The following is a 25,695-nucleotide window of genomic DNA, read 5'->3' on the forward strand; positions in this document are numbered from 1 at the left end:
GATCAGAGGCATTCAAACCAGTTTATTCGTACTTTAACTAATTTTTTGAAACCCTAAAACTATCGATCAGATACAAACTCTAACGATTACTCCTATTAATAACCATGAACTTAAACTTGAAAGATCATACTCTGTTTTACCTTTAAGAGAATTCAAACTTAGAAAATCATGTCTTTCCCTTCTATGGCTACCCAAATGTGCTGGCACATGCACTAATTGTCACTTTTTTTAGTTTTCTATGTAATTTTCAAAGCTTGTTATGATTATCTTGAACTATGCAAATTCTAGAAATTAAAATGTGTACTGAAGAGAAGAGTTGACATTCATATTGAAGTAAATTTAAACATTGAGTTGTGTTTGGATAATCCAGAAAAAATATCAGAAACCAGAATTGATCAGGAGAGAGAATTTTATTCCTATAAACCAGCTTTAGTAATCATTTTTCTCTTAGAACCGCACCCTTCATTGAAAAAACATTCATCCAGAATCATTTGGCAGGAGACTTAGAAAAAAATGGCGTTTCTGAAATGAATCCTATTAACGTGTGAGACCCACAAAAATTTGTCAAAACAAAAACTCATTTTCATTTAAAACCAGAGTCAAGTCTCTGATTTTACAGCCGACCCTATTGAGTTTGTCAGTTTATGAAGATAACAAAGTGCTGAATAGAAACCCTTCAACTTCAATTAACTAAGCTTCACCAGAACAAAAATATTTACAGAAACCCCATTCCTGTATATTCTTCTCCTCTCAAAATGTAAACACAAATACAAACAAAAAACAGAGATAAACCACTCATATTTACATAAAATTAGAAAACTTGACTTTGGTTTAAAGTTTAAACCCACTAATAATATTCATATATATTTTATCTTTATAAAGAAAAAAAGGAAAAAAAAAAAAAAAATTCTAACAAGTCACCAGTAGACTTATATTATACTCACATAGGAAGTGGAGAAGAAGAAGAAATAAGCCACCTTTGAAATGTTGATGAACTCAGAACGGATGCAAATTTCTGCTCAGGCCATTAACATTATTGAAAAATCCCACCAAGTCCTGCCTATAAGGCAAAAAAGACTTCTTTTTGTCTTCCTCTTTAATGGCTTGGTGGTTCTTCACATAATGCTCTTCAACAACTTTGACCTTCCCCTTGTTTTCTTTACCGCTCTCTTCAGCCGCTACTTTTTTATCACTAGTCTTCTTGTTTGGTGCCAAGAACACAAATGTATCTTTGCCATCACTGTTACTTCTGTAAAGAAAGTCTCTGAATTTCCATCTCTTTGAAGATCCGGTAGAATTGCTCTTCTTGCATGACCTTCCCGGTGAGTCTTGATGACGAGAATTAGCCTTTGGTGTCCACACACAGTAGGTTCCCGGCTGTAAATTGTCGAGATCCTCAGCTTCAGATGATGAACAAGAAGTTGTACTCTCCCGTTCTTCACTCATAAGCTTTCCAAGCGGTAAGCGATGGGAGCTTTTCGATGACGATGATGACCTAGTTGATGAAGAGTTGTTGTTTTCAGTGTTTTGATTTATGTCGGTGTCGTTTAAGAGCAAAGATGTGTCGAAAACGGGGTAGATTGGCCTTATTTGACCGTTGCAGAAGATCTCATCAGCCGAGATAGGAGAGTCAGGTCTTCTACAAACAAGAGCAAACTCAAATTCTTCCTCTTCTTCTTCTTCTTCTTCTTCTTCTTCTTCTTCTTCATCTTGGACATTCTTATTGGAATCCTGCACGTTCTTGTCAGAAAAAGTATCATCTTGTTCTCGTTCTTCTGAAAACAAACTCTCAGTTTCCCATTCATAAATACTCGAATCCAAGTCAGATTCTTTCCTGAATTCTTCAACAACTCTCGCTGCAATCTCTGCAAAATTGGCTGAAGAGTAGCTGTTAAAGCTCGGAGAGCTTGGAGACAAAGAAAGAAGTGGACTTGCCTGCATTGCTCCCTATATTATTCTTCTCTAAACTCCAGTACCCAGAGCCGCTTATAAAAAACTAAAAAAAAGCAGAAACAAATGAAGAGGAAAGAAAGAAGTTGATATATAGAACAGAAAGAGGTTGGTTGAAATGAAGAAAAGTGTGGGGTTAGAGGTGAGATATATATAGTGGTAGTGCTTCTAAAACCATTTCATAATTCAGAATTAACATCGAAATAAACATTTATACGCGCTTTGGTAAAGGTAGGCGTGGCGTTTGGTTTGTATGACCAATAAACCGTTTACCTTTGAAGACTTTTAAATAGTTTGTAGATAATATTATAAAGAAATATTAATATACAGAACAGAAGATTTTGTTTTGGTATTGTGATTTTAATGGGAGTTTGTATTACGTAACTGAGAGAGAAAGTTGTTACTTTGTTCACACGTAACACGAGCTGAGTCCATACGTGGAAGAGTTCACATGTGTTTGATAACCAAAAGTTTTTACATCATCTAAAATTCCAAACTTCATTGGTCTCAGTTTCATGTCAAGTTGCTTTCTTCTTCCATTTCCTCCAACATCCAGGAAGAAGATGATTCTTATTATGAGTTAATCAAAATCTTATAGGATTTTTGGTTGGTTCCATTTGTCATAAGAACTCATCAAAGTACCCACAAAAAACAAATATATTTACGTGGATAAACGAAAAAAGAATAAAGGATGATCTAACATGGTCTCTCAAGCTTGAGTCTCTTGAATGGTAAAAGAACGAAAGAATGATCTAATATGATCTCTTAAGTTCGAGTTCTCTTGAGGATAAAAAAGCAAGAAGATGACTTAATATGGTCTCTCGAATTTGAATCCCTACGATTATTAACAAAAGTGACCATTAGAGTTCTTATTCGACTGATAGTTTCAATCTTCTAGGATCCGCGGGGATTAATACCTTTAAATCAGATTAATTACGTCACTAACTTTTCTATCATCTTCATTTTATAATTTTTTTTTGTATTTATATAAAAAATTGTAGAACCTTTAAAGGTGCATATAAAAGTATGGCAAGGGAATGGCGGTGACCACCATCAATGGGCGGATTGTTGTCACAGTCTGAAAATTTGGTTGCCCACCACGTGTGAAGTTCAAACGCCACACACTTTTTCCCACCATTTTCTTGGCTGCCAGTGCCAGGCCAGCCAGCCAGCCAGCCACCACCCCCCTTCTTTCATGAAAATGACCTTCAGCTTTAACTTCACTTCACCATTTGAGTACTAGCTTAACCACAATTAAATACCATTTCCATTTACATGTGTGTTTAAGGTTTTATTAAAGACAGACGTGAGACATATTCTATTCTCCATCAAAGTTCAACAAGTAAAAAGACAGTAAAATCTGTAGCCCAACTTTACATCTCATCTAAGCCGCAGATATTGCACGAAATTGAGCTGTAGAAGAAAACATGCGACACTTGGTAGAACCAAAACGTGGGAGAGTTGCAAGTATATAGTATATATAATTATATATTATAATTTGAAAGCCTTGTTGGGAAAGAAAAACCAGCCAACTTTGGTTTATGATGTTACCCACCAAATAATATTTTACTGAATAAGTGGGTTAAATAATTACTACGTAACATATGTTTGGTGTTACCTACTAAACAATTAATATTTGGGTTTTTGTTATAAACTTAATTAAAACAATTATATGCATGATTTGTTTGAATGAGTATGCTGGAAGAAACGCATGGGTGAATTATGTATTAATTAGTTGATTAATTTTATTTATTTATTTTAAGTCTTTTTAGTTCTAATTTTTTTTCTTTTTTTTAATGATCAGAGTGTCTATACTAGCTTATGCGTATTTCATTATCGGTCGGATAACAGTTCTAATGGCTACCCCTATTAATAATCGAGAAAGAACTCAAATTTAGGACTTCTGAAATAATATACACAAAAGTCTATGTCGAACCACTTGACTACCCGACTACCCAGAGATAGTTTTGTTAGGTCTAAATGTTGATTAGCTGAAAAACTTTGGTGAGTCATGGGTTGATGACTTTATGTTGAGTCATGCGTTGATGTTGATCAGTGCAGAGAATTAATTTTCTCAAGTGATTTTCATGATGATATTTTGGATCATTCCTTTCTCTAGTTTCAAGTTTCCGCATTGAAAAATTTGTCATTTGTAATTATATAAATGGGTTGTGGGTTATCATCATGAGTAGCTGTATATATCATGATGATTATAATTTATAGCACGTTTAGATTGATTGAGTTGTGAAAATACTTTGATATCAAGTAAAGGGCACTTCACCTCTCTCTATTCTTGCAATCAAAAACCTATTTTTGTAGCCGTTTCGGTCACCTTCATGATAAATTTGGATGCTTTGTAATGAATTTAATCCGACGCAGAAATACCTGGGGCTGGGTGGACTGATAAAAACCTGGAACTTGAGTAAAGTCTAGACTTTTTATATTATAAATAAATAAATAAATAATAGAATGGGTTTGACAAAACATTAAAAGAAATGAAAAAGAAAAGTCAATGAAAAGGCTAATGTATATATTTTTGGACCCTCAAATAAAAAAAAAAAAAGGAATTGATTTTCTTGTTGTGTGGGAAATTGGCAATAGAAATATATGCTTCAGTGGTTGGGTTGGCGTGAAATTTCAAACCCAATTTGATTCAATCAAAATCAGTGACAGTGCATGATAGTGAAGCCTTATAGAAGCCAGTAATGGCAGGAATTTCTATTGTTCTAGAAGAGTTACTGTAACAGATAATTCACAATTATTCCAAAAATGAATCCAAGTTATACGGCTTTTACATTAAAAATCAAGGGAAACCAAAGTCCATCTTTTCTAGAAAATATGTTGTTTTCCATATTGTCTATACTGGTTGTCAAATCGAATAGATAATGTATTTTAAAATCTAATTTTTTTAACCTTGTATCACGTGTCCTATTGTATAGTGGGATATATATTTTTTTTAAATCAATAAAATAATTTTTTTCAAAATTAATTAACGAATTTTATGGTATTATTGACTTTAAATTATAGTATTACATAATCAAAATTAATTACAAAATTAAGAATCTTTATCATTTCTTTTTAACCATTCATATTATTTTCAAGATCAATGTCAATACCTATATCTCCACATGTGTGATAATTATCACGCAAAATGGGCAGTACATCTTCCTCTTTACTTTCTCTAAGCCAAATGGGTAAATTTGGGTAGGTTTTAGTGAATCGGGTTGGGTGATTCGGATCTAACTCGAAATTTCTTTTGGCCCTTGAGCCAAAATTAATAAATTCGTATAGATTTGTATTGATATTTTTAAAGATATGAACAGATATGTATCATATCGTAAGATACATATCAACATATCAAAAAGTTTAGGATATACTCTTTAATATATATTATTGGTGACTTGTATCGTAGAATATATATCGCATATCGTAGGATACTAATAACCATTAGCTCTGATTGTTCAAAAAAAATCACCTTCCTCTCTTACTTTTCTGTTAGGGGTAGCAAAGAATGAAGTATCCGCCAAGTTTCAGTTTTGGGCCTTTGGCGGCGGCTTAGAATAATGAGAGATTATTTTATATGGAGTAAACGCCATATTCCTACCCAAGGTTTGACGAAATCCTAGGTGAGGTGAGGGAATGGCGGTGACCACCATCAATGGGCGGATTGTTGTCACAGTCTGAAAATTTGGTTGCCCACCACGTGTGAAGTTCAAACGCCTCACACTTTTTCCCACCATTTTCTTGGCTGCCAGTGCCAGGCCAGCCAGCCAGCCAGCCACCACCCCCCTCCTTTCATGAAAATGACCTTCAGCTTTAACTTCACTTCACCATTTTCATACTAGCTTAACCACAATTAAATACCATTTACATTTATATCTGTGTTTAAGGTTTTATTAAAGACAGACGTGAGACATATTCTATTCTCCATCAAAGTTCAACAAGTAAAAAGACAGTAAAATCTGTAGCCCAACTTTACATCTCATCTAAGCCGCAGATATTGCACGAAATTGAGCTGTAGAAGAAAACATGCGACACTTGGTAGAACCAAAACGTGGGAGAGTTGCAAGTATATAGTATATATAATTATATATTATAATTTGAAAGCCTTGTTGGGAAAGAAAAACCAGCCAACTTTGGTTTATGATGTTACCCACCAAATAATATTTTACTGAATAAGTGGGTTAAATAATTACTACGTAACATATGTTTGGTGTTACCTACTAAACAATTAATATTTGGGTTTTTGTTATAAACTTAATTAAAACAATTATATGCATGATTTGTTTGAATGAGTATGCTGGAAGAAACGCATGGGTGAATTATGTATTAATTAGTTGATTAATTTTATTTATTTATTTTAAGTCTTTTTAGTTCTAATTTTTTTTCTTTTTTTTAATGATCAGAGTGTCTATACTAGCTTATGCGTATTTCATTATCGGTCGGATAACAGTTCTAATGGCTACCCCTATTAATAATCGAGAAAGAACTCAAATTTAGGACTTCTGAAATAATATACACAAAAGTCTATGTCGAACCACTTGACTACCCGACTACCCAGAGATAGTTTTGTTAGGTCTAAATGTTGATTAGCTGAAAAACTTTGGTGAGTCATGGGTTGATGACTTTATGTTGAGTCATGCGTTGATGTTGATCAGTGCAGAGAATTAATTTTCTCAAGTGATTTTCATGATGATATTTTGGATCATTCCTTTCTCTAGTTTCAAGTTTCCGCATTGAAAAATTTGTCATTTGTAATTATATAAATGGGTTGTGGGTTATCATCATGAGTAGCTGTATATATCATGATGATTATAATTTATAGCACGTTTAGATTGATTGAGTTGTGAAAATACTTTGATATCAAGTAAAGGGCACTTCACCTCTCTCTATTCTTGCAATCAAAAACCTATTTTTGTAGCCGTTTCGGTCACCTTCATGATAAATTTGGATGCTTTGTAATGAATTTAATCCGACGCAGAAATACCTGGGGCTGGGTGGACTGATAAAAACCTGGAACTTGAGTAAAGTCTAGACTTTTTATATTATAAATAAATAAATAAATAATAGAATGGGTTTGACAAAACATTAAAAGAAATGAAAAAGAAAAGTCAATGAAAAGGCTAATGTATATATTTTTGGACCCTCAAATAAAAAAAAAAAAAGAAAAAAAAGGGAAATTGATTTTCTTGTTGTGTGGGAAATTGGCAATAAGATAAATATATGCTTCACTGGTTGGGTTGGCGTGAAATTGCAGGGCCCATTCCAAACCCAATTTGATTCAATCAAAATCAGTGACAGTGGCATGATAGTGAAGTCTTGATTGATAGAAGCCAGTAATGACAGGAATTTCTATTGTTCTAGAAGAGTTACTGTAACAGATAATTCACAATTATTCCAAAAATGAAGCCAAGTTATACGGCTTTTACATTAAAAATCCAAGGGAAACCAAAGTCATCTTTTCTGGAAAATATGTTGTTTTCATTACCGTCTATACTGGTTGTCAAATCGCATGTATTCAAAATCTAATTTTTTGGATAGTGTATCACATACTATATAGTAGGATTTATATTTTTTTAAATTAATAAAATAATATTTTTTTTTTTAAATTAATATTATTCATAAGATTAATTAACAAATTTTGTGGTATTATTAGCTTTAAATTATGGTATTACATAATTAAAATTAATTACAAAATTAAGAATTTATATCATTTCTTCTTAACTATTCATATCGTTTTCAAGATCATTATCAATACCTATATCTCCATTTATGTGATAATTATCATATAAAATAAGTAGCATATCTTTCTCTTTACTTTCTCCACGCCAAATGGATAAATTTAAGCAAATTTTAGTGAACCGGGTTGGATGATCAAGATTTGATCCGAAACTTTTTTCGACCTTTAGTCCAAATTAATAAAATCATATAGATTTGTATTAATATTTTTAAGGATATAAACGGATACATATCGTATCATATGATATGTATTAATATATCAAAAGATTTAAGATATACTTTTTAATCGTGTAATACTAATATCAATGACTAAAACTAATTAATTAGCTCTTATTGTTCAAAAAAAAAAAAAATATCACCTTCCTCTTTCCTGTCTTTTCTGTTTGGCGTGGCAAAGAATGAAGTATCCGCCAAGTTTCAGTTTTGGGCCTTTGGCGGCGGCTTAGAATAATGAGAGAGTATTTTATATGAAGCAGTCTTGGGATTTTCTCTTGATAAATTTAGGGTGAGAAGATCACAACGGGCCTAGTCAAAGAATAGCCATAACTCCTAGTCCAAGTCCACCACTCAAACTAATGCATTGTTAGCACACAATATTTTACTATTTTATTTGCTTGGTGGTTTTGAAGACCCCCATGTAAACCGACCACTCCAAACAAAAACTAAACTAAACGAGACTAGGGTCGGTTTGATGGGATCAAAGATTGTTTAATGGATTGATATTATACTTTTTTTAACTGTTCATTGCCAGTAAATTTTTGTAACAATCCGCTAATCTGATACTTTATTAATTAAACCAATCAAAGGGCCAATTGTTTTTACTTGCCCATGTTTTTGCTCACCCATTGTTTTCGTCCGTAATTATGCATTGGAATTTGGATTAATATTTGTGGCAACTGTCTTTTATCTTTTTGCTCACCCTTCCATGAACTTCTTCCATCCAATTGAAAAACATTGGAATGGATTTGGTCTATACAACATCTTCTTATTGGTGCTGTACAAACTAATATCATTTTCTGTTCATGATATGAGATTAGACAACTGTGGAAAATTTTCTTTACTCAATTGAACAACAAACTGCTTAATATTAATAGAGAAAAGCAACTACATCACTTGAAACACTACTCACTACACTACCAACTGCGTGGCATTCAAACCCTACAATATCCACATGTCAGTTTCCCGTTCCTTCTTCCTGATCTCAATGGTGATTTGTCTAAATGCCAGCAGTCTGATTATTTCAGTACAAAAGTTCCCGGTTCCACTTAGCCAGTGTTCGTACAACTCCAGCCGGTATTCAGAGTTTCTGGAGAAAAGAAGCACATGATTCTTTGTCAAGATAAACTAACACAACTTTGGTAGTCAAAGAGGCCAAAATTTAAATGAATTGACGAATTAAACTGAAAAGAGAAGTACATAAAATTAAAATACCGAAGATATTCGACCAAATAGAGATTTTAACTAGCTGCAAATATAGTTTTGACGAATCAAGTATTATTGCTAGGCACTACAATGATGCATTATTATCAAGTTGCTCCCAAGGGGTTATGTGTTTTCAATAACGAAATAATTTTGCAGTGATATGACATCCACTAGGAGGAAGAATATTCAATTATGGCCTACAATATAAATCACCTAGTTGACAAAAACCATTTTCCTTCCATCATATCTAGATTTTATTCCACTACTACAGCCTAGTTCATACGCCACAAAGAACCTTGAGCACCGCACCAATCACAGCATATATGATAAAGCCAATAACACCAGTACAAGAACTGACTTTTTAGCAGACTACGATTCTACCTACCTTTTCAAGTAAAAAACCACCAATATTTGCTTGCCTGCCTTGCTTCTAGCAATTATACCTGGGTTCCACAGCAACCCAGGGTCCCATATTGATGCAGAATATAGCTTATTTCTCTTAACACTATCTTAGGAGATCATTGGGCAATATATAGTAAACCAGTATTACACATAGGATAACCTCTACTCCAAAAATTTCTCCGTCCTAAAAAGACACCGAATTTCATTGACTATATCAAATTATTTTTAACTACCAACTCAACTACTACAAATAATTTTAACAAGGTAAATTTAACAGTAAATGAACTGCTCAGGAACTCTATGGTGGAAATAGAATTTCTTTACCCAGTCATGTTTATAACTTAAGCCTGCAAACTGATATTAAAATAGCTAATTCATTCAGGATAAAAATTATGACAGCATAAATTAGTTAAGCAGATTCTTCAATAAGAACATAATGAATCTGAGAGAATCAGATTTCGTAATCAGACTCCTAATCCCTACGCAAGAACAAATTTTTGAACTAGATGCTGGTTCCCAAAACGAGATAAGTGATAGCGTCAAGAATGGTTCGTACTTGTAAAACCAATTAACAGGATTGAAGATACCATTTTAAATACAATGGTTTTATGTCAATTCTATTACTTATGTATCTAAACATAATTGCCATAGTCATCATAAACACAGTTTCTCCACAATGCTAAGTATAACAAAAATGAATTTTATGTTAGTACCTTAGCCTGATAAGATTTGATGACCGCAATCAACAACTGATCTCCAGCAATTTGTCTCACTCGTTGAATGAGTTCACGCCGTGATATCTTATTTTCCTGGAAAACAAAAGTTCAAGCACACGGATCAAGAAGTTGTAAAGAGACCAAATAAAATAAAAAATAAACAAAGCCCAACCAGTACAAGCCAACAAAAAAATAAAAAATGGAGAAGCACTTACTCTATGATCTCTATGGTATTTGCTGATCAAAGCAATAGTGGGCGAAGGTAAAAACTTCGACAGTGCAGAAATGAGAATTGGAAATGGCAGCCACGGTGAAGTTGGCATTCTCAATAATTCCTGAGCTCTCCCAAAACCTACACAATTAGACAACAAATAAGATTAACAATCTCATCTGAGGACTACCAAAATAAAACACTATCTAACAAGCTCATATTAAAATTCTTCCCAAAAAAAAAAAAAAAAAAAAAAAAAAAAAAAAAAAAATTGAGTTACTTACCCTTCAAGGAAGAGGGAGCCTTTAAACTTATGATGTACTCTGGCAGATATGAGTGTTCATGTTCTGCTCCACACAATATACTCCTTGGCACCTTTAAGTTGTCTGCACCAGAATCAAACTCCGTTGAACTCGGATGAGACTGATCAGAACCAGGACGCACAACCTCTACCTTGCCCAACATAACGCGGCACAACAACATATATCGTAGCCCATCTTTATCTACAAGAGAGTTCTTCACACTGCAAACCAAAGAAATCACAAATAGCAAACACAATAAATAATACTCAAAAAATAAAAAATAAATAAAAAATCATAAAATAAAACAACAATTGCTTACCATTCCATGGGTGAATCATCAGGACAGAGATAGATGCCGCAACCATACAATCCATTGTTATCAGGCTTCCCACAACAGCCAAAACCATGCTGTATAATCTTGCAAATCTCATATTTTGTACTAGAATACCAAGCATATTTCACATTTGCATCACCCCCACATTTTCTAGCCAACGCTTTGGCAAAAATCTGAAAAGATTGGACTCTAGCTTGTCCTATAATACCAGGGAACGAGTTTCTTTGAATGCCCACTATCTCAGCTCGTGTCCCAAGCACACCCAAACCCGAAATCAATCTTCGTTTTATAAGATCATAAACTTTGTCTCCTTCATGCAAACTAATCAACCCCTCACCCAGTGATGGATGCGGATCAAAAGCGGAACCAGAATTGGCACTTTCACAATCAGACATTACTGAATCATCGTCATCATCATGTGTAGTATCTAAACCTGAATTCCTTGTATATGTTTGTTGGTTTAACTGACTATCTAATGTGTGTTTTGTTAGGCTGTTAGAAGCTAAAACGCTAATATCACGTGTAAATTCCATTTTGAACTAGGAAGAGATTAAAAACCAAAAGAGATTTTATAATTTAATTACAGAAATAAGAACAAATATCTACAGAGAAAAATCGACGAATTTGAAAACAAAAAACGAAAGATGTAAGGAGAGGAGAAATTCAAAAGCAAGAAACCTGTAAGCTATACATCTCTAACGAAAACATAAATTTAAAATAAGAACCTGTAAATTTGATTGGAAAATCAAAAGCGCGAGGAAAAGGTAATGAAAAATGAATGAATGAAGAAACTTGGAGAAGAGTTTGAATAAGAAGTGAAAACTTGGAGAAGGAGAGAAAGGCAGAGAAGGCGTTACGTATTTATAGTTAATTAATGGAAACCGACGAGTTCCACATTGTTGATTTCGGGTTATACTTACATGGGTTTTTTGGCGGTGCGGCGCTGGCGGTTTTGGGGCCTGTCGTTTTGGTCTAATCTAATTAGAGAGGCGGTACTACCCCGTTCTCTAAGCCTCAGCTGTTGGATTTTTGAACTTGTGTTAAAAGACAATACTACCCTTTTTTTTTCTAGATGGGGCATTGTTAAGTGGGCCTGGTTTGGTATTGATTGGAGCATATGTGATTTATTTCCCCAAGTAATTAAAAGAGTTATCTTGGGATTGAAGGTCTTGAGGAAATCAATTTGCAAATAATGTTGGAGGTCTAAGATGCAATTAACAATTCTTTAAAATTATTTAAAAGAATAGGCTCATGGCAAGCGCGAGATCGCTTGTGACGTGTATGTGGACGTAGTGCTAGTAGCTGGAGGTTAGAGGTAAAAACGAGTATGAATATGATAAAGACAAGTTGATTTGGGTTTGACTCAGCTTAATCCATATTAGGCAAGACAATGAAAGTGACCAACTTGCTAATGTCGGTTTAATTAATTTTTTTTCTTTCTTTGTATTAAGAGTTTTGCGGTTGCGTAAGTAACCATAATATGGTTAGGGTTGTGGATATGGACACGGAATAGAAAGTTGTAGTTTTGAGTTTCCGTTGGTGTGGCTTAGTACCCAAGAAAACTGCTTGGGTCGGGTCAACCAATGGGCTATTCTACAGTTTAAAACCCTAATAGCTACCGGCCTTATCCTTGCCACGTTCAAATCCACCTTCTACAGAAGATAAAGCAATATGATAATAAAAGAACATGGGGTCCAATTCTTTTGGACTCTATTTTTAGAAAGATCTCTTTGCACATGGACACAAAGCAACCTCCCTGACATGTATTTTATTATAGATCAGGAACTGCCATGTTTAACCAAATATTCTGCTGTAATATTTGATTTTTATTTTGAAAGTGAATAAACAGGTTAATTTTTTTTTTTATAAATATAACTGGAATTCATCATAATTGTGATTTGTGGGTAGTTTTTCTGATCATAAATTTTAAAAATGAATATGCCTCAAGCATCAATTGCAGAAGCCTGAACAGATACCCCTCGGTCTTTTTTATTGTCCCCAAAAAATGTCCTTATTTTATACTTGAAGTCCATAAAACTAACCATTGATAAATTTGAAATACTTTGGCAGCAAAAGTTCTAATTGAAAATTTCCATCAAAATCTTGTCATTCTTCCTCTACAACTTTTTGTCACTCTAGATTGAATTATTCAAAAGTATCAATTCTTCTGTACTACTTATCCTTCAAGATGAGTCGGTATATATACATTATAAACACTCATAACTCAAAACATAACTTTACAGGGAAAACAATATGGCCGCCTGTACAAGATGACTAGATGCTGTTAGTGTATATGTTAATTGTATCACAGCCATGCTCCCCATCCAGGAAACATTAGACATAATCGCTCAGGATCGATGGCATCTTGTATAAGTTGTTGTACCTACAAAGAAAATACAGAGAAATATAATCTCACAAGTTTAAATCCTTGCCAAAGATAAATGAGCAAATCTGTATTTATAAAATAATTGATTGCAGCATAAAAGCCCAAGCAATTATATGAACTGGCCATTAGATTACAAGCTTGTTTAGAGGGCAACATTTTCTCCTGTGATGTGCATGCAGTTGCAAATCTAGAATCACTTCAAGTTACATGATAATGTAATCATGTTATTTCCATTTGTACAAGTGTGAATGTTAATGTGTTTCTAATATTTTAGTAGATCTCAAGCTCATAAAGTGAGACAGTAAATGAAAAAAATTCACACATGTAACAGTATTTACTTATACTAAAGGTACATGCATGCGACAGTGACACTGTAAAATTACCTTTAACCTTACTAGCTGCTTCGCAGATTTAATGGTTGCTGCTATGTAATTAAATACCCCAAAATTCTAGGCTATTAGGGAGATATGACACAAATTTTAAGTTTTGAATGTAACCCAAATGGTGGTACAAATTGACCAAAATTTACTTTTACCTAGAAAAGAACTCAATGACAGTATTCTGATTCTCACATGTTACGGTTACCCTGGTCTCAATCAAGTTGCATTCTTTGTTGTCAAGGTCACATTATTTCCTGACCTAAAATTTTACCCTTTGAATCTTTTAGGGTATAATGATATTTTTGTTGGTGTTTTGAGCTAGATTTCCAAAGTTACAATTTTCGAGTATTTTCCATTAATTGGGTACCTTACCTGGTCATCCTCTCAAATTACCAATTAGTTGTCATTGAGATTTACCCCAAGCTTATCGATAGGGCGGACAATGAAAAGTTCGCACAAAGACTAATTACTTAGTACATGCATATGTGGCATTGACACCTGAGAATTACCTGCCCATGTACACTTCTCATTTCACCACCTTCATATCCATCTAGCTTTTGCTTGACACGCATTAGTGCACGTGCAGCATCCTTGTTTCCTTCATATTCACCTTCTGTGCCTTCCAAGCTTGTCTCCAGATCATCATCCGACTCCTATCAAGGTCCAATATCAGTAATATTATATTGCACATCTCAGACCTTTGATGTATTCTGCTGGAACCAACTTAAATGCAAGCAAGAGTTCAATTAAAACGCCAAAGAAGAGGGATATGGCTGACTACGACTAAATTAGCCATGAAGAGCAAATGAAGCCAACAGGAAAATCATGAGGTATGTATGAATTTGATCTACAAACAGTTCGATTTCATATTGTGTATCCCAATTGTAGGATTTCTTAGATTAGAAGTTTGAATTTTAAACTTAGCTATTATCTTATTATTTAAACTTAGTTGTTATCTAGGTGTTATCTAGTCTTTTGAATTTAAATAAGGAATAATTCTAGTTGATTGTTATCAGATTATTTAGATTCAGAAGTGTATTTATGCATTTGCATTAAGAAAATAAAATCAGATTTCATTACTGGTTTCAGCAATAATTATATTATGAAGTTTAAGACTATTAAATTACCTTCTGACGCTGCAAAGCCTTCAAGGGGGATAAGGCCCATTTATACAAGGGATCATGGATAAAAACCTGCAGAGAATTTTTATACATTATGAGTAATTAGAAAAGAAAAGAAAAGAAAAAAAGAAGAAAGAATTATATGTTATAGCAATATATATAGAGACAAGTGTTGTACTTCAATGATGGTCAGCAAAGCTTCTTTATTTGTCCGCATAACAGACAGAGTTTTCTCACAACATCTTCTAAAAACCCCTTCTACTCCAGTAACACCCATGCCGTCAATAATGTCCCTAGTCAGCCTGAATGGAACCTGCCAAGGTAAAGAAAAAATAAATAACTAAAGGCAAGCTGTGTAAGATGAGAACCAGATTACAAAATGGCTGATATAAGCACAGAACAGAACAGAAAGAAAACTGCAATAAGTAAAACATACCCGTTCTGGTGTCTTGAGCATCAAGCCTTGTTCAAAGGCAACACCAAGATCTATGTGAACAACTTCTGCAGTGGCTTGATCAATCAAGATGTTCATTGAATGTCGATCTCCAAGGCCAACAATATAACCTACCTGAAGGGCATAAAAGGAAGTTTCTAGCGTTACTAAATATGATCATTGAAGATATAATGAGGTAATTAATCAGACAAAAAATCTAGAAAATGAAATTCATATTCATTCTAAAATGGCAAAAATTGTCCACACAAAATTAACAAAAAAATGTTTCATTTTGTAGGGAAACTAGGGTTTGGTTGAGATAATAAGAGATCCAGGTCAACATCAAAGATTTCAAATATTCAACCATACATGTCTTCATAATTTTGACCCTGAATAGGGCTGCTTTTGTTTTTTGCTTTCATGCACACCTGGTCCACTTCTATATCTGTTCTTCTACCATAATACAATTATGTATCCCATCACAGAACAAGTGGAATCACCTACCATTGAACTAGCTGCAACACTTCGTGTGTAAGCAAGTCTTTTCTCAAACCAGTCAGCTGGTTGTAAGAACCTCTCCAGGAAAAAGTAATGCATGACAGGCCTGCAGAAGGTCAATTAAGTTCAAAGGCTAAGAAAGTATAGTACTTTTCTTCTTTGTTTTTATTGTTTTTGTTTTTTTTTTTTTTTTTTAAATTTAAGAGTTCTCTAGAATCTCTACCCCAAAAATGAATATTAATAACCTGAAACTCCCACAAACTTGCTGAAATGCTTTGCGCTTGTCTTTTTCCTATCAATGATAGAAGGAAAAACAATAGCATAAGAGTTATTTAAAGTTTAATGAAGGCAAATTTATTAAAAAAAAACAAAAATCAATTATATTTAAATGCTCAGTATGCCTTTTAAGTTTTATAGTCGAAAAATTTCTTGGATGACATTTTTATAATTAGTATGATGATTATGATGATGAAAAACACAAATAATACTTGCATTTGACATGTGCTCTCGGCATTTCATGAATGTCCAGTCTCCCATTCCATAACGACCATGGGCACCTCCATTTCTCGTGCTGAAAATTGAAAACATTAGATGAAAATGTTATATGAGCCTTTTTAACATCAGAGACAATTCTATAGTACTGTCATTTGTACCTTCCAATAAGATATTCTCCAAGAGGAAGAGTGCCATCAACCCATTCAAGAACACCAGCACTTGGAGTAAAAGGAACCACCTATTTCATTAGCAAAATTGATTTATTCCAATATGTAGTTATAAACACTCTGTACAAAGAAAAGAGCTATATTTCTTGTATCCACATCATGACATTAAGTTTTTCAAGACCATATTTAAATACCATTGAATTCATTGTAAAATATCACTTCAGTCCAATAAAATGAATCTAATGATGTTTAAGCATGGTTCTAATAAAATTTATATTAGGACGTCATGACTAGAGAACTATTGATAGATATTTTGTGTCAAAAGGCAAATAGAGCAAAGTCATGTAGAAGGAAGGCTTTGAAGATTGACACAAATATAATACAGAATTACTCCTATCACCACAGGGAAAAATAAAAAAAAAAAAAAAAAAAAAAAAAAAAAAACAGTAATTTCATGGGTAGAAATGTGAAAGATATTGAAACGGTAAATACTAAGAAAAACTATTTATATAGGAGATTGAAAAAATCATAGATAACCACAAGGATTCTAGGGGAAGAAAATCACGATACCAATGCAAGAACAGTGCGATGACCAATAGGTTAATAGTAATTTATATGCATTACTTGGTAAAGATTAATTCAGAGAAGACAGTATAACAAAAGGCATGCAAGGATTCTTCCTAATTGAATATCCAAAACAATTGCTAGGTTCACTGATGTACAAAAAGTTCCAGTAGGAATGGCACATAATTTATACCAAAATTTTATCCACAAAACAAAAGCAAGCAGTTCATCCTTTCAATTAAATCAACCAAAAGTGTGAAACAACCTTTGTTAAATAAGAGGAGAGGTACCTTATATGTACGTACTCCCAATCTTCTTTTCCATGTATCCCGATGATTCTGTAAGAAAGTGTTAAGCAGACCAAAAAATTGTTCCATCACCTGCATATCATTCATTGTTAGAAATGTCAATGGAACATGAAAAGATTTTGTTCTAATCTTAAGGGGTAAAAAAAAAAAATCAGATATGAGTATCTGACACTGGTTATCTCAATGAAATTAGATACTAAGGCCAGCTCCATCAGTATTCAAGATCTCGTATTGGACTGCCTGACATGGTACAAGAATCAGGACTTATCTTTACTCCTATTACTTCTATTTATGCTACCTACTAGATTTTTTTGGGCCCTGTGCAGCACTCATTTGTTGACTAGTCAGTTGAGCATGCAACAAGATTATATATTAGAGTATCCCAAATTGGTAAACTATAGTATTTGGCAAGGGTACTTATACTCCAACTGGTCCAATCCTAATAACAGAAGTTTTTCCATTAGATTTATCTAACAAGCACCTATGCCATGGAAAACAATAGGAAATGTCCTCTGAATGACAGATATTGAATAAAGATTCATATTAAGTGCAATTATGACAAATATCTTTTGTAACTATGCAAAGGACACATTCCAACACCAAAGATGTAGTATCCTGTTAAAAAAAAGGGAATGTAGGAAAAAAGATATGATGGCAGAATTCAACAATATAAATAGAAAGATAGATGAAATTCCTACAGCATCTTGTCTTAAATCATCATTTCCAGATTTTGCTAGCTGTCTATATTTACGACCATCCGAATCAAAACACTCAACCACCTTTGGAGCATTTATACCATTCATAACCCTACATATGTCACCAACAGAAACTGAAAATTAGCATCGGATATTGCTCACAAACAAAGAAACAAAATATGATGAGGCATCATGAAACTGCTGAATATGGACAAAGACAAACGTTATTGAATCAGCTAATCCTTTGAAGTGTGGGAAAGAGCCTTCATTATATTGGCAGGTACGGTCAACAGGAACAGTTGCAGTTACTACAGGTACCTGACATCGTTCAAAAGCAGAAATTTTAAGTCTTTTGACAATATCAGATGGTAAGAGAAGAAAAATTATCCAAAATCAAGTTGACAAAAGCTCTGGGCAACAAATTACTATTCCAAGCATAAGCAAACTAGGATGACATTTTATTTGTTTGCATGTGGCATTACCTGAAGTAAATGTGCCTGTGCAAACTTGTCTTGCATGGTAAAGTTCACCAGCATGACGGTAATACTAGAGGTAATTTTGCCCATCAGGCCATTGTTGAACATTTTGTAACTCATTTAATTACTAATTAGCTAGCGTAAGGATGGCAAAGAAGAAGCCAAATTTCTAACACATTAAAATTTATAAATGTTGAATTCCTAAGATAAGAATGTGAAAACTTAGGAGTTATCTAGGCATTATCTAGTTTTTAAATTTAAAAGTTAGGATAATCCTAACTTAAGGTTATCAAGATATCTAGAGTTAGTCTATAACTAGAGATGTATGATATGTATTTTTTTAAGTGAATAAGTGTGAATAAGTTTTTCCTCTATTTTTTCAATAAAAGTAAACATCTTAGGTTTGTCCTTAGATTCTGTACAGCTGTTAGAAACTTGTCTGTCTCCAAGATATTTGATTCAGCCTTTCTCGCAAATTTGAGTATATAAGTGCATGAATCCAGCAACACTAAGCAAAGTTAAGATTTAAGGATTAAGACCATCAACCTACTATCAATCCCATCACAGCATGTTTGAGTGCCACTCCACCTTGTTTTAGAACCAAACTTGTACACGGTAAGTTATTAATATGAGTAGATCACTTACAAGTTCCAGCTGCCGAAGACTGCGAATTTCTCTTGGTAATGTAATCCGTTTATTAGTATCCTGTTCAACAATCTAGTAGCTAAGTAATTATTCAAGAAAAAAAAAGAGCTGCAGCTTGTTCTATGTGGTAAGAATTAGAGATGCTCAGAACTCAGGGAACTGTTTGACTAACCTCTCTCCTTGTTTCAAGCTCTGCAAGCTTGATATAAATATCCACCATTTGTTTCATCTTCAGCACAGTAGTAGACAGACAATAGTTAATTAATGAGTAACACCAAAATCAAAACTTCGAAGATTACAAACGGAAAATTACTTGTCGATTATAGGTCCGTGATAGGAGATAACTCTTCCAAGAGATTTTCTGCTGCAAGCTTTTTATCCATATCCACACAAAAGAGTTTTACTTCGTGTTGTGCCTTAATTCGATCACCGTTTGCTAGAGCTAGAAGCTATTTCAAAAAGGAAATATATATAAACAGTAGACTTGAAAAAAATGGATTTATATGAAAAATTGAAAACAGAAATATTCAGGAATTCATTATATGTAACTAAAGTGACAGTTTCTCTTTCTATTTCTGTTATCAGCTGTAAATACAAAGAAGTACATTTCAATTTCTATTGTTGGTTCTTCACAAGAATGGAGAACTTGGTGTTTATATTTTAAAAAACAATGCCCTCCAGATAAAACTAAAATACCTGAAGAGGTATGGTATGGGTGGTAATGGACATCTTCTTCACAAGAGAAACCAAAGCAAACTGTGTGGACCAATAATATAGAGGAAGAAATTAAATTTATCTTTTAACTTCAAAAGTAATAGTAATAATACTATCAATAACAATAATAATAATACTAATAAATAGTAACACAATGTGATTTATACTGAAAATTTTGAGGCCCTGGACCATCCTTTGAACTCCCCATCCTTGAAGCAATTTGGTACACCCGTGGTATAAATTTATAAGACTGAACCTGCAAAATTTGATATGAGAAACCAATTATCACACAAAAAAAAAAAAAAAAAAAAAAAAACAGTGGAAATTCTAACTTTTACCAGATTTTCAAAAAACTGGTTTTGTGATATCTCAAATATAATCTATACTAAAGCTGGCCAGTAGCAGTATACCCATCAATTGTGTGAAGCATGCTAGTTATGACATTTTGTCTAGAAGAGAGACTGAACCATAAGGACACTAAACGAAAAACCTGAAAGCACAATGGTTAGAAAGGACATCAAATTCACTCAGTAACGATGATGCAGATTTTCTTGTTTGGCTAGAAGTTTATTAAATTAAAGCAAAAGCAGATAAAATGGATCAAATGATTTTAATAGGCTTTTCAAGGCCAGAGGAATTTCAACTATGTATTTCAATTTACTAGCTGAAATAAAGATGCATTTCACATGATATTTCATTTTCCATCTATGAATATATAAGTAGATTTGTTTATAAAAATATTATTATAAGCCCTTTTTTTCCCCAAAAAAATGATTATTTCAGGATCTAGGAAAACTGAAAAGTTGGAATACTTGTTTCCAGCTAAATTATGAATCAATAAATAGCATTTGAAACCTCATTAGACGTCTGAAACATAGGTATATGTCATTGAGACAGCAGAATTCAACTGAGATTTAATCATAGTTACCATTGTATTCTCATATAACAGTAGCAACCATTTAAAATCAGTCATTGCTCTACACAATTCATCCACAGAGGACACAGATTAAAAGTGCGTACCACTCTCACATCATATTTGTCACCAATTACCAAACAGCGTTTATATCCCTCCAATGCTAGGCCAAGAAAATTGTCCCTGTCATCCTGAGAAGTTGAAGACAATAAGGCAATTTTTATTTGTTACATACAAGATTAAACTAACCAAATACCTCTTAGAAGACTAACAAACAACTTAATTCTAAAGCATCCATATGGTTTGCCAGGAAAACCATTAATCCCAAAAAAATTTGCTGACAGATAAAATGACCACTAAGTATTTGTTTATCACGAATTATTTATTTTGTGTGAAACAATTCAACAAGTATATATATATTAGTGAAAACCATTGTTAAGAGTGTTAAGAGATCAATATTTACATAGAACGTTTTGAGCAATCTCTGCAGTATGTGAGAACACATTCACATTAATACTTACACCAAGAAGGTGAGAAAAATAGTATACATACCAGCAATTTTTCAGCCTCTTCCTTGTCCATTGTCAGTTGCTTTTGCAACTCTTGTATTTTTACTGAGTAGTCAATTTTGTCTCCCTAAAATTATTATAAATGAATACTTATCACATACAGAATTAACTTCAGATTCCATCATAACATTGACATAAAGGAAATGGATTAGAAGTCAGTATTAACCTTTGAACTTTTTAGCCGTCTAATAAGTGCTTCCAGCTCCCTCGTCTGCAGAATCAACATTCAGATGACTTAGCTAAACAATAATCAATCTTACTCCCACCACCCCACTCAATGCCAATGATTTTTTACCTTGTGCTTCCTTAATCGCATTGCTGCTTGCCATTCATTTGATGTCAGTCTTTCCTCAGAACTCCTGAATAAAGCATCTGCATAGTGTGCAAGATGAAAATGAGTTTGACATTGTCTTTCAATAGACTTCTTGTTTGTGGTGCTCTGACCCTCAGCAAGTGAAACTGCATGTTTCAGGTACTTCTCTAAAATAGTTCTTGAGCTGCAATTTAATAAGCATTGCACAATTAGAGAATTAAATTTTTGGCAAAACAAATAGCAACAAGTGTGATCAAACAGAGGATCAGATTTATAACTTGCTAGATCTAGTTTCCGCTAGCCACTTTCCAACCAAGCGATGTACATCTGGAGCTTCTTCATTTAATTGGTAATTTTCTGATATGTACTTTGCAAGATTGATGGCCATCTCATGCTGGTCTTGGGCGCGCAATAGCTTTGCTTCTTCAATCTGTCATTATACAAATAATCACAAAATTGATAGTTGTGATTTTGTTTAAATAACATATCAGCACTACACCAAACATACAACATATGAGGCAAGTGTTTAAATGATAAAGGTTGATAAACAGAAACCAGGAAAGTGCCCATTGCCAGATATACAGTAGAATCGTGTACTCTAAGGAACAATGGAAAAAGAATGCTCTTTCATGTCTATACTAGCTTTAACAAATACAATCAATATCAGAGGTTGAGAAAAAAAGTGCAAATAATAATAATAATAATAAAGATATTAGGTTTCCTTTTGTCAGCTGATTTGGCAATCCAATAAAAGAAAAAAAAAAGCAATTCAGAGAGTATGTTGCATGATAACCCTCCAATGGAAAGTATAATGTTTTATGAAATGCAATAAGACATGTCAAATTCTTCAAAATAACAGAAGACTCTAAGCTATGTCAACAGAAATAATCTAAAATATTAATGCTATCAAAGAAGAGAAAGTATTTATGTAAGCCATATGATTTGACGATGTTAGGCAAGCACACAACAGTGAAAGACTGCCACCGTGTGTATTTCTAAAAAGTGACCAAACAAATATAGAAAGTGGCAAAATACCTTATTTTTCCTCCATTCAATTATGTGAAAGGATGTAACAGAAGAAAAAAAGATAATATCCAAGTACAGGTAGAATTTAAGAATAAAATTTAAACATAATGGTTTTGACACCATAGGGAAAGTGTATGGAAAACTTTTTACCCTCCCAAGCCCATATAAAGTTGAATATTGTTCGCCAGGTCCTATGCAAAGTAACTTAAACTCATGCAAAGCAGCAGCTGCTAGAGAAAACCTCGAGCTCTGTAAAAGAATTGAACACATATAAGACAATTTTATTAATCCAGATTTCCTAATACTGAAAGTACTTATGATACCTTACGAAGAGCGGATGCTGATTGCAATAGGTGTTGCATGGTACACTCCTTACAGCCCAAAATTTGAAGTAGCACTCGCCTGAATGCTGTGAATGGTTCTAACAGGTTCATATGTAATTGTGTTCGGTCCAAAATTGAGCTCCAGTCCATATTCAGCCATGACAACTAGATTGACATTTAAAAACCTTTAAAAGAGAAAAGATGTTTGTTTCCTTCCAAAGCGGAAAAAAAAAAAAGACTAAAATTGAGGAAAAAGAAGGTCAATATGATCTTCTGCTGCAATCAGTTATAGGCTGAGTTGTTATTCATTATTGAAAATTGTAATTATAATATTGCCAATATCTTCCATTGTTTGCCAGTTCCTCACAAAAATTTAAAATTCTCTTTCATTTTAATATCTCTCAATTGATTCAAGTTTGCTGAGCTTGAAAAATTCCTCCATCCAATCATATAAATTTTATTTTATTTTTTAAAAAAAAAGGAAATTAAGGAGCACTTAAGTATTACTAGAAAGATAAATATTGTGACATAAATTACAAAATAAACAGGCAAGAAGAAGCTTGCTAGTCTAACATGATTGCCAAAATCATGAGTAGATACCCCAAATACCTGGTTCATAGTAGGAATTACAGGTTCTGAAATTATTTTTTGCTTCTCAGGATAGAATTTTATTCTTTCACTTGAACGTTTCCATCGGATATCCCAAGCTACACCAAGATGATAAAGAATCTGGACAAGTAATAAATCACAATCTACCAAATATGAAAAATGAATTGTGGCAAAATTTTGAATGACTAAGAAAATAAAGAATCAGACACCTTTTATACCAATACAGACTCCAGTTTACATGGCATGACAAGGGTATGCAAATAATTCTATATACATATATAAGACCTAAGAGGCAATCATTGTAGACATATAACTTCAGCAAATTCTAATCACATACTTGCTAGCCTATTAGACTAAGACCATATAATTAATAGCTTGAAATAAAGTATGGAGGCTACGATGATTACTTAAAAGCTGTTTAACATAACTTATAAGGCCTTTTAGAAGTTAACAATTGTCCAGGATGACTAAAATCAACCTTACCAACCCACAAAAAAGCACATTTGTGCATAATTCAAAATCCTAAAAAAATGTATAAATGGGGCCCCAGAAAGCCTCTTGTCCCATGACCAAGACCGATTAAAAGGTTTAAAAGCTTTGCAGCTGTAGGGGCCTTCTGTCTGCTGGATGAGAAGAAGCATGTTCAAGTAATTAGGTACCTGAAGTTTAATAATTGTTGAGTAGATATACTCGGTGCTTTCCTCACTTGCATGAGAGACGGACAATACAAGCTCCTGAGAATAGAAAGTAAGTAAAGTGCATAACATGCAGCAACCTATCAATAAAGATGAATAAAAGATAAAGCTACCTGCTTTGAATCCCTTAGCTTTCCAAAAAAATCAGCAGAATCACCTTCTTGAAATGCCCTCAAGCAACTAACATTCCAGCAACACAAGACAAAAAGATCACATCAGCAGCAAGCCAAGAGACATTATTTTCCAGTCATCAGCTCAAGACACTTAACACAAGATCAGCAGATAAAAACTTAAGCAAAATATAAATATCCATCATTATGTCGTATAATTAATGGTTATATCTAAATTTAGGGAATAATACAAATTTTAAAATAATTGAAAATGTTATTGCATCAATGTAATGGTCCAGTACGTATAAAATCATCAACATCCTAAACTTTATAAACTGATAAATCAACATAAGAGACCAATTGGTATGAGCAGCGGCAATGCTAATTTTTTTTATTTTTTTTGAAAAGAAACAAAGAGAAAATTGTTGATTGAAAAAGGTCAATGGTCAGTTTTTTTAACAAAATTCTTGAAGATACGAATTGTAAGATGTTTTATCTACTTGGGATAAAGTAAAATTTGTGGGCTTCACTTTGTGGGTCTATTATTTCAGAGTCTTGAAAAGTTTCTTCTTCTTTAAACAACACTATTACAAAGCTTCAATTGCCTCGCCAGGGAAAGATATTGGTATAAGTTTTGAATCAGATTTTTACGTATTTAGCATAAGAGATGTGTCACACATCTTGTATGTTTTTGAAGCCTTTGACTTTTTGGGACCGCTTCCCCTATTTTTCTAGAAACTTGTTCATTCTTGTATACATTTTATTCTAATATTGTCTCTCTTTTTCCCAAAAAGGGAAAAAAAAAAAAAAAAAAACTTGTTCATTCTTGTATACATTTTATTCTAATATTGTCTCTCTTTTTCCCAAAAAGGGAAAAAAAAAAAAAAAAAAAAAAGAAGAAGAAAAAATCAACAATCTAACAACCTTTGATTTACCAAGACAGTATAAATCAGCAAATTCAAGTTGAAATCTAGAAAAAAATAGGAAGAGAAACAGAAGACCAGTGCATGCACATCTATGGAGGAAAGATTACCAGCACAAAATTTTTTTAAGGTAAGCATTACCATTTTGAATAAGGAACCTGAAGTCATCTTTCTTATTCAAATTGACAACCAAACAGAAGTCTACATAAGGGTAAGATCTAAAGCTCCAAAAAGAACAATAAATAAAAGTTCAACC

At 33.3% G+C, this 25,695-nt stretch overlaps 3 protein-coding genes across 4 annotated transcripts in view; all 3 read right to left on the reverse strand.

Moving 5' to 3' along the window:
- Positions 1–714: 714 nt before the first annotated feature.
- Positions 715–2,209, reverse strand: LOC116135733 (myelin transcription factor 1). Its single transcript, XM_031421448.1, has one exon. It carries the CDS (start codon positions 1,939–1,941, stop codon positions 997–999), a length of 945 nt encoding a protein of 314 aa, XP_031277308.1. The 5' UTR covers positions 1,942–2,209; the 3' UTR covers positions 715–996.
- A 6,645-nt stretch (positions 2,210–8,854) lies between these two features.
- Positions 8,855–12,029, reverse strand: LOC116135330 (probable inactive poly [ADP-ribose] polymerase SRO5). 2 transcript variants are annotated; one of them, XM_031421032.1, is made up of 5 exons: positions 11,062–12,029; positions 10,725–10,963; positions 10,445–10,581; positions 10,227–10,322; positions 8,855–9,089 (listed from the first exon to the last, which is right to left on the reverse strand). In XM_031421032.1, the coding sequence occupies exons 1-5, from the start codon at positions 11,607–11,609 to the stop codon at positions 9,024–9,026; spliced, it is 1,086 nt and encodes a 361-aa protein (XP_031276892.1). In that variant the 5' UTR covers positions 11,610–12,029; the 3' UTR covers positions 8,855–9,023. The 2 variants fall into 2 exon arrangements, with proteins under 2 accessions (XP_031276892.1, XP_031276898.1); XM_031421038.1 differs by having other exon boundaries at positions 8,855–8,995; positions 11,062–12,026.
- A 1,148-nt stretch (positions 12,030–13,177) lies between these two features.
- The window catches only part of LOC116136704 (serine/threonine-protein kinase ATM), a 46,168-nt gene continuing 33,650 nt past the window's right edge, over positions 13,178–25,695 (reverse strand). Inside the window, 30 exon segments of the mRNA XM_031422375.1 lie at positions 13,178–13,459; positions 14,352–14,495; positions 14,970–15,035; positions 15,142–15,276; positions 15,400–15,531; positions 15,901–16,000; positions 16,140–16,186; positions 16,387–16,465; positions 16,548–16,627; positions 17,411–17,500; positions 18,127–18,235; positions 18,347–18,441; positions 19,245–19,304; positions 19,417–19,473; positions 19,548–19,582; positions 19,585–19,693; positions 19,933–19,964; positions 19,967–20,000; positions 20,110–20,216; positions 20,370–20,448; positions 20,979–21,062; positions 21,424–21,507; positions 21,607–21,651; positions 21,736–21,937; positions 22,032–22,183; positions 22,930–23,028; positions 23,103–23,267; positions 23,712–23,831; positions 24,371–24,445; positions 24,520–24,586. Coding sequence (XP_031278235.1) covers positions 13,382–13,459; positions 14,352–14,495; positions 14,970–15,035; positions 15,142–15,276; positions 15,400–15,531; positions 15,901–16,000; positions 16,140–16,186; positions 16,387–16,465; positions 16,548–16,627; positions 17,411–17,500; positions 18,127–18,235; positions 18,347–18,441; positions 19,245–19,304; positions 19,417–19,473; positions 19,548–19,582; positions 19,585–19,693; positions 19,933–19,964; positions 19,967–20,000; positions 20,110–20,216; positions 20,370–20,448; positions 20,979–21,062; positions 21,424–21,507; positions 21,607–21,651; positions 21,736–21,937; positions 22,032–22,183; positions 22,930–23,028; positions 23,103–23,267; positions 23,712–23,831; positions 24,371–24,445; positions 24,520–24,586 — 2,761 coding nt within the window. The 3' untranslated portion in view covers positions 13,178–13,381.

This window comes from Pistacia vera, unplaced genomic scaffold (assembly GCF_008641045.1).
Source record: "Pistacia vera cultivar Batoury unplaced genomic scaffold, PisVer_v2 Contig109, whole genome shotgun sequence".
Lineage (NCBI taxonomy): Eukaryota > Viridiplantae > Streptophyta > Magnoliopsida > Sapindales > Anacardiaceae > Pistacia > Pistacia vera.